We start from the raw sequence: 13,417 nt of genomic DNA, 5'->3' as shown, positions 1-13,417 counted from the left end.
TTTTATACTTTATTTTTTTCCCTTTTTTCTAGTTTTTTTTCATATATGCAATTTACAGATCGTAATTACAATAGTTTATAAACCAATTTTGAAGTAGTTGAGCTTATAGACAAACTCATTAAGTACACTAGAGAAAACAACTTCAACATTCAAAATTGAGATAAAATTAAGAAAATAAATAATAATAATAATAATAATAATAATAATAATAATAATAATAATAATTATGAAAAGAAAGAATAGAGTTAAAAAAAATCAAAATAAATAATAATAATACAAAAATAAGAGAGTAATAATTAATTAAATAACAAATAAGTTAATAATAATATCAGGACTTTTTCATGTCTTTTATTTTGTGTTACGGATGTGACTTGAAATATAGCTTAGTAAAATTACAGAATTTTTAAGATATACAAAAAAGTACAAGTACACAAAAATTACATTGTTACAGTAACGAGAGTAAATGTAATCTGTTACTTCCACCCCTAGTCAACCGTATTACTTATTGGTCAAAATATTGAATAAATCGACCTATAATACGAGAAATCATACATCTGAAATATAATGAACATTTATTTGATATATTTCCACACAAATTCATAAATCTGTCCAGTAAGAGGTTGTGGAGTGGATTTGTGGAATGGGTTGGGTGATGGGTTGAAGCGGAGCACAAATATAAATCAATTTAAAAAGCTATACAAAAAATATATTTTTGGGAGGTAGGCCTACAGTATATGGATGAGGAAGAGTTGTGATAAGGGTTGTGTTAAGGGGTTATATCTACTTTTTTAACTCCAGATGGATATGTGGATTTTGTATCTGTTTTTATTTATTTTTATGTTCGAAATAAAGTCATTCATTCATTCAGAGTACACTCGCGCCCAAGGGAAGAAATGGTCATGGATTAAACCAAACACTCCATAGAATAGGCAAGCACCCAACTGGACTAATGCACGCACTATAATAAACCGGAAACTGTCAAGCATGTTCTTATAGAGTGCAACAAATATGACAAAGAAAGAAGGGAATTGCTATCAGGAGTAGATGATAGAAATATTACAATGGGGAATCTGCTAGGAAAGACATATAAGAAAGTACACAATCTTCTAATTAATTACTTAAATGCAACAGGAATAATGGAAATAATTTCATTATTAGCAGTAGTATTATTATTGTTATTATTATTATTAATAATTTTTAATTTCATTTAATTTCTTTTGTTTTTTATTTATTTATTTTATTATTATTATTATTTTTTTCCTGCCAATCTACTGCTCCACACTCCAGTCCAGTAGGTGGCGGTAATGCACCTATAAGCTGGTTTGCCAACATCCACTAAACACAAAAGTAGTGTGATCCTTCCACTCTGTGCTCGATTGCTTCACCCTGAGTGTTGGATCGTTTTTCCTCCATGTTGATTACACTCCCCTGTACTAGGTAGGGCCTTGCCTCTGATGGGAGTATAGGACACATTTTAACACATCACCTCATCCTTTCTCAGTCCTCTAGCTCCACATTACTACTGTAAACCATGGAAGACGAAGACTTAAACGCCATCAGGCGGCAGAGGATGTCGGAGCTGCAGGCCCAGCACGGGGTAAGAAGACTAAGCACGAGCTGTGAAGCGTGTCTGAGGCCGCTTTATAAGGAGCTAACTGTGAGCTAGTGAAGCTAAACTAGACACCACAGCTCATCTAATGTAGCTGTCACTCAGAGGATATACTTAGCCCACTGATGAGAGTCGTGCTCAATGTTAAAGGAACTGTATTTAAGTCAGTAGTTAGATTAAATCCCAGTAATAACCAACATCATCTCACTGGCATTGTTAGCTTTGCATTGACTAGACAGCTCACACCCCTCAAAGACAATGACAGTGTTTCTGGCCACATTCACAAGTACACAGTAGACTGATGACTCTATGTTGGGGTTGGGATTATCTGTTATATTTCTGTTAAGTGAGAAGGCAGGACAGTTTCATTAACACAAGTGTTTCTTTACTAGCCACATAATAAAACCCTGCCACCATATCATGGTTTTGTTATAGCATTAAATTCATATAAATGCATTTATGAATTGCATTTATACAAAATCATATAACAAAGTAGTTACCTTTTTACTATTTGTTAATGTTTCATCATAAATGCATTTACACTATAATACAAAACCATGATATGGTGGCATCCTGTATGAATTAAATGTGACATCTGGCTTTCTTGAAGCTGATTTTTTATCAGTGTAGTCAACTAAATAAACAGTAAATTGTACACAATACACACATTTTGATGTATGTATAAAATAGAAGAAAGAAGAATACATGTTCTGGACTTATTACAGTCCACCAACCTTTATCAAGGTGGATACAGACATTCAATGTAAGATAAGATATACTTTATTGTCCCACAGGGAAATTTGTCTTGGGCTCTATAGGCCACTGCATCACACAACATACCAAAGTCACAATGTACACATTCACAAGTACACAGTAGACTGGTGACCTTAGTTGGGGTTGGGATTATCTGGTATATTTGCAGGACAGTTTCATTAACACAAGTGTTTCTTTACTAGCTACACAATAAAAGGAAACATTAATAAATGGTAAAAGATAACTACTTTGTTATATGTGGTAATACATGCATGTATACTATAACAAAACCATGATATGGTGGCATCTTGTATGAATAAAATGTGAAAATCTGGCTTTCTTGAAGCAGATTTCAATCAGTGCAGTCAGGTAGTCAACTATAAATAAACACAGTAAATTGTACACAATACACACATTCTGATGTATGTATAAAATAGAAGAAAGAAGAAGACATGTTCTGGACTTATTACAGTCCACCAACCTTTATCAAGGTGGACACAGACATTCAATGTAAGATAAGATATACATTATTGTCCCACATTGAAATTTGTCTTGGGCTCTAGGCTACTGCATCACACAACATACCGAAGTCACAATGTACATACACGCATAAAACATGGATCATACATACACTCATGCATGAACGTGCTTAAATTCACGTGTTGAGTGGGAGACAGTAGTTCTTTAAAATAATAAAAAGTAATAAAAGACAGTAGTTTAAAATACTAAGACCAGGTATAATCATACCAGATAATAAATAATCAATTTACAATATATTGGTTCTCTTTAAAATCATATCATATGTCAATCAATGTCTGACTAAATAAATATTAGAAAATAGGAACTAAAAACTAGGAATTATAATCATGTGAATAGTTGCTAAACTTTTTCAGGAAGCAGAAGTTGGAAGGTATCTTATACACCCAAATAAATCCTATCATAAAAGGTAACAATTGGAGGACATTATTCAAGGTGCAAACGTATATGTATTAAAAGGTAAAAACAATACTGTACATTATATCCATCCAGATCAAGATCTATATAGACAATCATCTATAGCTAATGAACTTCCAGATGTGAAGTGGATAGATATTGGTGACGTTATTCTAAAAGATAGTAAAACATGAGAACATGAGTCTAGAGAGATGTTACTGAGCTCCATCTGTGCTCCATGTCTTGAACCAATGGGGAAACTCATTTTGACAATTATTAAGGTAGTTTGTGAGACCATTAACAAAGTTAAGGGAATATTGGGCTGGTATGAAATCCTTTTCCTAATCAGTTATACATCCTCCAGTTAGCTAAATGCAGAAATACAACCAAGGCCCTATGTGATGGTGCTGTCTCACTCTTTCTTTCAGGATAATTCAAAAAATCAGCAGCAAGGAGAGGAGGCCAAACAAAGGTAAGATGTGTTATTCATTTACAGCATACATTTATCGTATAGTGATTACATCTTAAGTTAAAGAACTCCTATGCACTGACCAACCAGTGTTCTGATGGCTTGACAGTTTAATCAATATATTTTTCTGTTTTCTTTTTACTGGTCTCCAAACAGTAGGAGGTAGTGCTGATATGGTAATATTACTTTTTATTCACAGAGATACAGACATGAGGAACTCTATATTGGCTCAAGTTCTCGACCAGTCTGCCCGTGCCAGATGTAAGTGTGCTCTCAGATTTATTGTTTAGCCTATTAAAAATGATGCTCTTGTACGTAGGTATGACACTATCAGAACGGCATCAGTAAAAAAAAAAAAAAGGTAATACCTGCACACTACTCAATGTTGTCTATTTGGACCTGACGAAGTTCCAAGTAGGATCGAAACGTAGTCAATAAAATTGTGGCATGGAGTAGAGTGCAGGCGTTAACTTCTTCTTTACTGAGCAATACACCTGCCATAAAATAGTTGCATCCACTAGCAATGCTTGAGTATATGCATCATATGGGCGTAAAAGCTCACACTAACATTGACAGAGAACAAGCCTTACCCAGCATGCCATTCCGCGGTGTAACAGTTGTTAGGTGGTCCCCTCTCAATACACTACACAGTGTGTACATGACACACTTCTAATAAATATGTCCCATAGATCTCAAGTCGATTGGATGAACGGTTGTTGAGAAAATCTAAGGACATACATACATGCATACAGACAGACAGAGACTCCTTACGTTTTAGTGAAACGAGCAGAAATGGGTGAAAAACAATAATATAAAAATTTGTGTGAAAATCGGATTGTAAATATTCTAAATGGTGAGAGGAACACACGTTGTAAAAGCTGTTGTAAGCTTACCACTGTATATAGCCAAGTCACCACTGGCAGGCAGCAGGTTTCTATTCACTCTAATGAAAGTGTCATAAAGGATTTATCTAAGACATGTAAGGCTGCTCACACTGAGTTTTCAAAAAACGCCTTGTGCTTCATTCAAACTATATTGTGTGATGAATAGGTGGTGATACACCTATAAATGCCCCTCGCATGTGAACACAAGGTGTTAAAATAATTTTCTTTTTTCAGTGAACAATCTTGCTTTGGTTAAGCCGGAGAAGGCCAAGGCAGTTGAAAACTATCTCATTCAAATGGCTCGTTTTGGAAAGTTGGGAGGAAAGGTGAGACAGTGACCTCTGCTCTGATGCTTGAAGCACTAATGTTGATTTGCTTCCACATACCAGCACTGCAATTAACGGATTTTCTCTTTTATCAGATTTCGGAGTCGGGCTTGATCGAGATTCTAGAAAAAGTCAGTCAGGAAACAGATAAGAAGACAACCGTAAAAGTAAGTTCCACTGAAGTGTTACTTATGTTTGATTCATTATCAGTCACTAGTCCATCTTACATCTTTATGCTCTGTACTTGTCAGTTCAACAGGCGGAAGGTGATGGACTCAGATGATGAGGATGATTAACTTTAAACGGGAGCCCTGGAACAAGCCAAGAAATCGGGAGAGGTTATGCTGTACTTGGACTCTGATACTATTTTTGACCTGTTAGCTGAATCCTGGGATGCCACACTAGCTTCTGTGTGTCTCTGGAAACTACATTTACCAAGAGAGAAGAACAGAGTGGAGCTGACGTTGTGGCATAAGTGGTGACATCTTAGGTGCTCTTTTGCGATCTCTTTTAAATCAAGTTGTTACAGATTTGCTCTGCTTGTGTTGTACCCCTGACAGCTCACGGCACTGTTTGACTCCTCTAGTCCTTCTCAGTAGTTACTCTTTTTTTCTTCTTTATTTTCAGCATGTTTGACTTCTGTTCTTCAATCAGAAGAAGCTAGATAAAATGCAAAATGCACTGCTGCTGATGCATTACATCTAGACTGTTCTGTGAATACAATACATTGCTCTCTATTCAGAGCCATCATCCCATCCCATGTTGCAATTTATTTTTTTTCTGACATGTATATTATAGGTTTACATAAAAAAAATTAAAAAACGCCTTAAATTCAAATGTTTGTTTTTCTAGTGAACCATTTCTAAAATGTTCAGTTATTATATGAACAAGTGTTCAACCTTTTTGAAAAGGTTTCTATTTTGGGTTTTTCATCATGTTCTTGGGTCAAAGCACTCATTTTTCACGGTTATGACTATGCTCAATGCAAGAGCAGAAAAGCTTTGCAGCATCATCACACGATATCCTCACCACCATAGAAAAAGTTGACTTACTGTTTCTTTGTGGATGATTGACTATTTCTGCTGAATCAACAGTTTCAAGAGTTTACAGATTGCCAAATGTATCCAAATTCTTTTCAAATAAAAAGCATGAAGAAGAAACGTGACTTTATTTTGTATGTGTAAGAAATGCTCTGTATCAAGTCCAATAACACTAGAGCTAATAAGCAAGCTTTGCTTTTACAATTAACACGTAGTAACAAGCCACAGTTGAATAACAAAAGGAAATACTTTTATAGCTGTTGCATCACCCTGAATTAGTTAGCTGGAGTTAGCATTGGCTTCACAGTCAGCATTCATTTTTTACAAACACTACAATTTAGTGATACTTTTAACTTGCGTCATTGCTTTGCACTTTTGTGATCCTGCATTGCCATTTGGAAGAGGAGAGACATCTAATTCTGCAAGAGAAGGACCTTATCACCATCGGTGGAAGGAGTTTTCAAATACTTTATTTAAGAAAAGTGTAGAAATACTCCATGACAAAAGACTGCATTTAAAAAGTTTACTTAAGTAAAGGTAAAAGTACCCAAGTATTATCTGCAACATATACTTGAAGTATCAGAAGTAAACTGATACTCCTGACGGTGTATTAAATAAATAAAGTGTAAAATTGCCAATATGTCTTGTTCGTTCCTTACTGATAGAGAGTTCAATCATCCAATCCACCAAACAACTCAAAACAAGAGTCAATACCAACAGGAGAATACACTGTTTACCATTGGCAGAGCATTTTGGCAAATTTTTCTTGGGCGCTACCCACATAATCAGCTGTGCTGCTCAACCCACAAATGCATGATCCTTACAAGTTGGACATCATTGTGAAGGTAAATAAACAGGCTTTCCAACCATGTTAAATACAATGACCATTAGCATTGTAACAACAGAGAAATAATCGACCAAACACAAGTTTCCAAACTTTTTTTTCCCAGTTTATATACTGTCATGTACTGCTTAGTTTAATGTATAGCAATGCATCTCATAAGGTCATCAAAATGTGTGTACAATGTGTCTCTGAAATGAATTGGAGTTGAAGTAATAATTAGTACAAAATGGAAATACATAAGTATAATTACCTTAAAATTGCACTGAAGTACTACAAAACTGTGTATCACACTGAATTAATTTTTTTTTACTAGTACTTATCTTACTACAGCTTTCAATATACAATTGCAATATTTACAGTCAGTTTTATTTTATTTTTTCAAATTTTACTACATAATCACAATTTACTTTCCCTAGGCCAGGGGTCAGCAACCTGCAACCCCGGAGCCACATGTAGAAGAGCCAGTGGCTCCCTGTGGATTTATAAAAATGGAAATCAATAACTGTTTTTTGTTTACATTTCATTTTTATTTATCACTGTTGTAGGTCTATGGTACGACAGTACGATGGAGTGTTAGGGCCACATTGAGGGGAAAAAAATACATCTGAGATTATGAGAATAAAGTCAAAGGTTTACGAGAAAAAAATCGTATCATTATGAGAATAAAGTCATATTATAAAGTAGAAATTTTACGTGTTATTTTCTTTTTTTTTCTTTATTCTCGTAATATTACGACTTTTTTTTTCTTGTAAAGTTATGACTTTATTCTTGAAATCTCCTATATCTTTCCCTCAATGTGGCCCTAACACTCCATAGTACATTTGCACTTTGGCCCTCACTGCATTAGACTTATATACTATATACTTAGACCATAAACTGTGTTACCTTCATCATAATGATCAAATGTTTTGCAGCTCCAGACAGATTTATTTATTTATTTATTACCTAAAATGGCTCTTTTGATAGTAAAGGTTGCTGACCCCTATCCTAGGCTGTTATATGGATTTTCTAATTCATATCATTTTCATATAGACTTGAATAAACCCCAGAGATACACTGAGCCAACCACCTGCTGGTGTGGGATGGTCTCAGCCTTGACCTCATTTTCGCACCATGTGGTCAGATGATCTCTGATTGGCTGTTCCTACTGTTTAATCACAACAGCTCGACTCTGATTGGTCGAGAGATTAGCCACATGTTCAACACCAGCCAATCAGGAGACACCTGGAGGAAAAGTTGTACCTACAGTGTTAGCCGGCTGAACTGTAGCTGCTAAACACGAGAGGAGTCTTGCACAGTGTATTTCTGAGTATTCAGGTGCAATTTGATCAATACTAAACATTGCTTTACACATACAGCAATGCCTGGGGATAGTATGGACAAGCCAAACACAGTTACATGCACCGCTCCTGTGAATATAGCTGTCATCAAGTACTGTAAGTATCTGTGTGTGGTAGGTTTGTAGCTTTAGGACTTCATGGTGTATTAATGTCTCACTGAATACTTGATATACTCATTGTATTAATCTGATGATATATGCACCTTGTATAAAACTCACTTTCTTTTTAGGGGGCAAGAGAAATGAAGAGTTAATTCTACCCATTAACTCATCGTTGAGTGTCACATTGCATCAAGACCAGGTACTGAAAGTAAACATTGCATCTTCATCACACTATGAATCTTGTGTTTGTAGGGATACAAGCTTTGTCAATGTGCTTTTCAACGTGTTGTTGCTTCTGTCCTACAGTGAAGAGCTGTGTGTTTTCCTGCCATCATATAAAGACTATAGTGAAAAGAGAGGCTAATCCACTCCTGCTTCTCATTATAGCATGTTTGTGTTAACATGTTTCAGTTTGGGTGGTCAGTCATGAAACATTTAGAGTCACTTGTGCTATTTCATGCATTGTGTGAACCCAGTCTGCCAAAACTATGTACTAGTAGTGACATGTCATCATATCATCTGCTGTTGAAATGTGCCTGGATGATGGGTAACATAAATGGTGTCATATATGATATGATATGATAAGATAAGATGAACCTTTATTAATCCCCGGGGGGAAATTCAGGTGTCAAAGCAGCAAAGCGCAGATACAGAGGTACAGGTGTACAAAAAGATTAGAAAACAATAAATAGAAATACAGAATATACATAGTGAATGAACATAGTGAATGGACATAGCGTGTACCGTCCGTCAATAAAAAAAATGTAGTGTACAATAAATAGATGTAATATGTGCAGTTTATAAAATGGTATATGGGATGTAGTGTAAAGTAAGTTTAAAGTTTAAAGTGCACCAGTGGTTAGGAGAGGTGGTTGCAGGTAGTGCGGATAGATGCAGATAGATGATGTGAAAACCTTGAGGCTAAAGTTTCTTAATCTGGCTTTGTATTTAGCGATAAGATAGCTACAATTTGTTATTAGATCTGTCTCGTCTTCCTCTTTCTATTCAGCTGAAAACAACTACAACAGTTGCAACCAGCAGATCATTTCAGGAAGATCGAATATGGTTAAATGGCAAAGAGGAGGACATAACCCATCAACGACTACAGTCCTGTCTGAGAGAGAGTGAGTCCTGTCTGGTTTCTTCTTCTTCTTCTTCTTCTTAAAAAGCACAGAGAGGACAACAACTGGGAGTTAGAGAGAGCGCAGGCCACGGTGTCATTTTTCTTGTATTCTGTATTTAGTTCGACGACTAGCAAGGAAGAGACGTAATGACGGGGACTCTGCTTTGGATTCGACTTGTTTGTCTCACAAAGTCCACATCTGCTCTGTCAACAACTTCCCCACTGCTGCCGGGCTCGCCTCCTCAGCTGCTGGATTCGCATGTCTAGGTGAGTGTGTGTATCACACTAATGACACCAGAGTGCTCATTTTATTGAACAGCTGCTTCTCATCTTAGAGAGACCTATATTGTGTTGCCTGTGTTCTTCAATATATCATGTCTATCTCACATTTGATACACTTCAGTCTCATCTGCTCTTACTCCCTCTTTCGTCTCTTTGTGTTGCAGTGTACTCTCTGGCCCGGGTTTTTGGCGTAGAGGGGGAGTTGTCTGGGATTGCTCGGCAAGGCTCAGGCAGTGCATGCCGTAGTATGCATGGAGGGTTTGTTCAGTGGATCATGGGACAGAAAGACGATGGCAAGGACAGTGTAGCCCAGCAGGTGGAGCCAGAGACTCATTGGCCTGAGCTCAGGATCCTTGTACTAGTGGTAGGTCGGTTTATGTGTGTTTGAGAGCAAGACTTATAGACTGATGTGAGTCAGTTATGTCTTGGCACATTTGTGCTCTATTGTGAAACCCACATGCTATTTTTACTTCCATAAATGACAATATCTTGTGCAACATGTATCTTCAATCACATCATGTTGAATAGTGCATAAAATGCACACTTTACATTATGTCAGGTGTAATTAATGCACTTTTTCACAGGCCAGTGCAGAGAGGAAGCCAGTGGGCAGCACCTCTGGGATGCAAACCAGTGTACAAACAAGCTGTCTCTTAAAGGTACTTTGTTCTCTTACATTAACTTACATTATTCAATGTACCAACATTACTGTCAATACTGTTAAAAGTGGAGATTAGGTTCATTTACACTGTATTTAAAGCTAACTTATTGTTACTCACAAGAGTGTTTATGTCACTCTTTTCTGTATGTGTGTAGCACCGGGCCGAGTCTGTTGTCCCAGGCCGAATGGTGGAGATGATTAAAGCCGTGCGAAGAAAGGACTTTGCTGCTTTTGCTGAACTAACCATGAAGGACAGTAACCAGTTCCATGCAACCTGCCTTGACACATACCCTCCCATCTTCTACCTCAACAATGTGTCTCAACGGGTTATCAGTTTGGTGCATCGGTATAACCGACACTACGGCGAGACAAGGGTGAGCAACTTTACACTTCTGTTTCTGAGAAAGAGCAGGCAAATATATATGTAGTAGTCTTCTAGTGTTGGACAGCTGTGTATTTACCTTTTTTTAAATACTAGGTACAGCATTATGACACAACAACAACAAGGTTAGAAAATCACTCAAAAAATGTGAAATGGCAGTCAGTTATGCAGTACATCATTTGCAGTTAATGGAGCTAAAACATGTAAACTACAAACATACTTTAAAAGTTCTCCAGATAATTTGTCTGCGGCAGTGTGTATGTCTTATAATAATGTACTCCATAAATTATGTATAACTGTAGCATCCCTCCTTCTCTTTTCTTGTTTCTTTCTTGTGTTAGAAATTTGCCTCAGTTCATGCAGCTGAATTTCTGAGATGGTGAAAAGAAGATGTGAAACTTGTGGGGTGTTTTTCAAAATCTTTATATAGCGGTCACAGTCTGTTTGTTCCCCTCTAGGTGGCCTACACATTTGATGCAGGACCCAACGCTGTGATCTACACTCTACAGCAGCACGTACCCGAGTTTGTTCAGGCAGTTCAACACTTCTTCCCCCCAGAGACCAACGGAGGACAGTGAGTCGACAGTTACCAGACTTACTTAGCTTTAGCTGACATACAAACTAATTTATCTAGAAATATAATTTATATACATAAACACACAATAATAGATGGTGTTTTTTGCCTCCAAATAAGCGGTGTTACACTATCTCTTAAGGTGTGTTTGCTTCAGCCTCTTTTGAAATGAGTCATCAAATGTTTCTTCCTTCTCTGCAGGTTTATTACAGGTCTTCCTGTTAACCGAGTTGCACTCTCTGAGGAGCTGATACAGGCCATTGGTCTGGAGCCCATGTCAAAGGGAATAAGCTACATTATTAGTACAAAGGTACACACATATGCAATCACTCTGTAGCTCAGTTGTTTTATGAGTTTACTTTACCGACAGCAATTGTTTTTGATTTATATGTCTTGGTGTGTCTATCTTAATGCTGCACAATATACAGACGAAAGATGTGATATATCAAATGTCAGATTGCGAGACACGTTTGAATTTATGTCCACATTTCCTTTGAGCGCGCCCTTACGTAAATATTGTGTTGCACTACTTCAGTAGAAAATTGTGGCACATGGTAGTTCCTCTGCTTCACTAATGTTACACTAAAGAGATTGTCCAGTCTGTGACCTTAGACTGTTTTATTAAACAGCACTTTTCATTCACGTTTAGACTTTATTAGAACAAGCTTTTCAATTACATTTTTACACGTGAATACGCAGACACACTTACAGGGGGTGAGTTCTTTTGTGTGATGATCTTTTCTTGTTTTGTGTTCAAGGCTGGACCAGGCCCTCGTGTTGTGGAGGATCCCACTCAGCATCTGCTTGGCTCTGATGGGTTGCCTAAGAAAACTGTGTGATGCCCTGCAGCCCTAAACGGACAAAGTTCCACTGAGCAATAATGAAGCCAGTTCAGCAGAGATAAAATTCTGCATTAGCCATATATAACTAGGTTTTTACAAACCACAACAACACCAGACACCTTCCTTACCGCTGTTGATGTTAATATGTCTTCCTTTAATTATCAAGCTGTACTGGTGTGCCTCTCCTCATCTCTGTGTTGCTCATTTCTCAGCATCTACAGGTAGATACTGTTTTAGAGGTATCTTTACTAATGGGTTCAGTCGTCGACTTGTGTTCGACTTTGAGGTTGTAAATCAATAGACACGCTGGCATTGCTCTTGTCTTGAGCAGTGCACTGAACTATAAACACAGTTTGTCACTGCAGCTGACCTTGTGCTCTCGACCCTATCTGAGCTCATGCTTGTGCCTGAATTTATGTATGTGTTTAAGAAGGGTTTTATAATTATGGTCGATTTAATTTTGTTTTCATTTTCATCTTGTGAAAATGCAATTTCAGACATACAGTACATACTTACTCTGTAAAAGTTAAATAAAATATATTTTAGTCAATATTGTTTCTTGTTTGGTCATTTGCCATTCCCAGATTCAAGCTTTTTTAAAGATGTTTTTTGTCAGGAACAAGCAAGACACATTAAAGGGACAGTGTGTAAGATTTGGTGGCATCCGGTGGTGTGGTTGCAGATTGCAACCTACTGAGTACTCCTCCGCTCACCCCTCCCTTTCTAAGTCTGTGGTAACGTGAGCCGCTGAGTGCTAAACCGGTGTAACGCCATTCATCTCGCTCAGAGGCCATCCTTACCATAATAACACTACTTTAGGAGCAATGGAACTCAGGCGGCGGCTGGCGATACCACAGTTTTGCACTCTGCAGCTGCTCACGTTACCGCCGTTTCACAAGCGTGTTGAAGAACTAGGGTGGCCTTCAGGTAACATAAAACCAGGAATGTCTCTTTCTAGAGCCAGTGTTTGGTTTGTCCGTTCTTGGCTACTGAAGAGGACCCGCTCCCTATGTAGATATGAAAAGCTCATTCTAAGCTAACGAAAACACAACGATTCTCAGTTTCAGGTGATTATACACTATTGAAAACATAGTTATGAATATATTCCATTTCTGCTAATAGACCTCCCTACAAACTGGCCCTTTAAAAGTTGAAATGTTCACAATGACATATGTCTCATGTGCTCGTCGCCTCAGTCATTGGTATATGTTTATCTACAAAAACATTCTGGGTTTAGTTCCTTCTTACTTGTCT

General features: G+C 37.2%; 2 protein-coding genes across 2 annotated transcripts; both read left to right on the top strand.

The window, feature by feature from the left end:
- The first annotated feature begins 1,368 nt into the window (after positions 1 to 1,368).
- Positions 1,369 to 6,134, top strand: pdcd5 (programmed cell death 5). The gene is made up of 6 exons (XM_037750640.1): positions 1,369 to 1,597; positions 3,724 to 3,767; positions 3,964 to 4,025; positions 4,883 to 4,974; positions 5,070 to 5,141; positions 5,226 to 6,134. Exons 1-6 carry the CDS (start codon positions 1,532 to 1,534, stop codon positions 5,268 to 5,270), a joined length of 381 nt encoding a protein of 126 aa, XP_037606568.1. The 5' UTR covers positions 1,369 to 1,531; the 3' UTR covers positions 5,271 to 6,134.
- Positions 6,135 to 8,063: 1,929 nt separating this feature from the next.
- On the top strand, positions 8,064 to 12,713 carry mvda (mevalonate (diphospho) decarboxylase a). Its single transcript, XM_037750615.1, has 10 exons — positions 8,064 to 8,294; positions 8,428 to 8,498; positions 9,309 to 9,423; positions 9,543 to 9,689; positions 9,869 to 10,068; positions 10,289 to 10,363; positions 10,521 to 10,739; positions 11,206 to 11,321; positions 11,523 to 11,631; positions 12,080 to 12,713. Exons 1-10 carry the CDS (start codon positions 8,219 to 8,221, stop codon positions 12,158 to 12,160), a joined length of 1,209 nt encoding a protein of 402 aa, XP_037606543.1. The 5' UTR covers positions 8,064 to 8,218; the 3' UTR covers positions 12,161 to 12,713.
- Positions 12,714 to 13,417: the final 704 nt, after the last annotated feature.

The sequence above is a fragment of the Sebastes umbrosus genome, chromosome 2 (assembly GCF_015220745.1).
Source record: "Sebastes umbrosus isolate fSebUmb1 chromosome 2, fSebUmb1.pri, whole genome shotgun sequence".
NCBI classification, from domain to species: domain Eukaryota; kingdom Metazoa; phylum Chordata; class Actinopteri; order Perciformes; family Sebastidae; genus Sebastes; species Sebastes umbrosus.
This window is presented reverse-complemented; position numbering and strand designations above follow the sequence as displayed.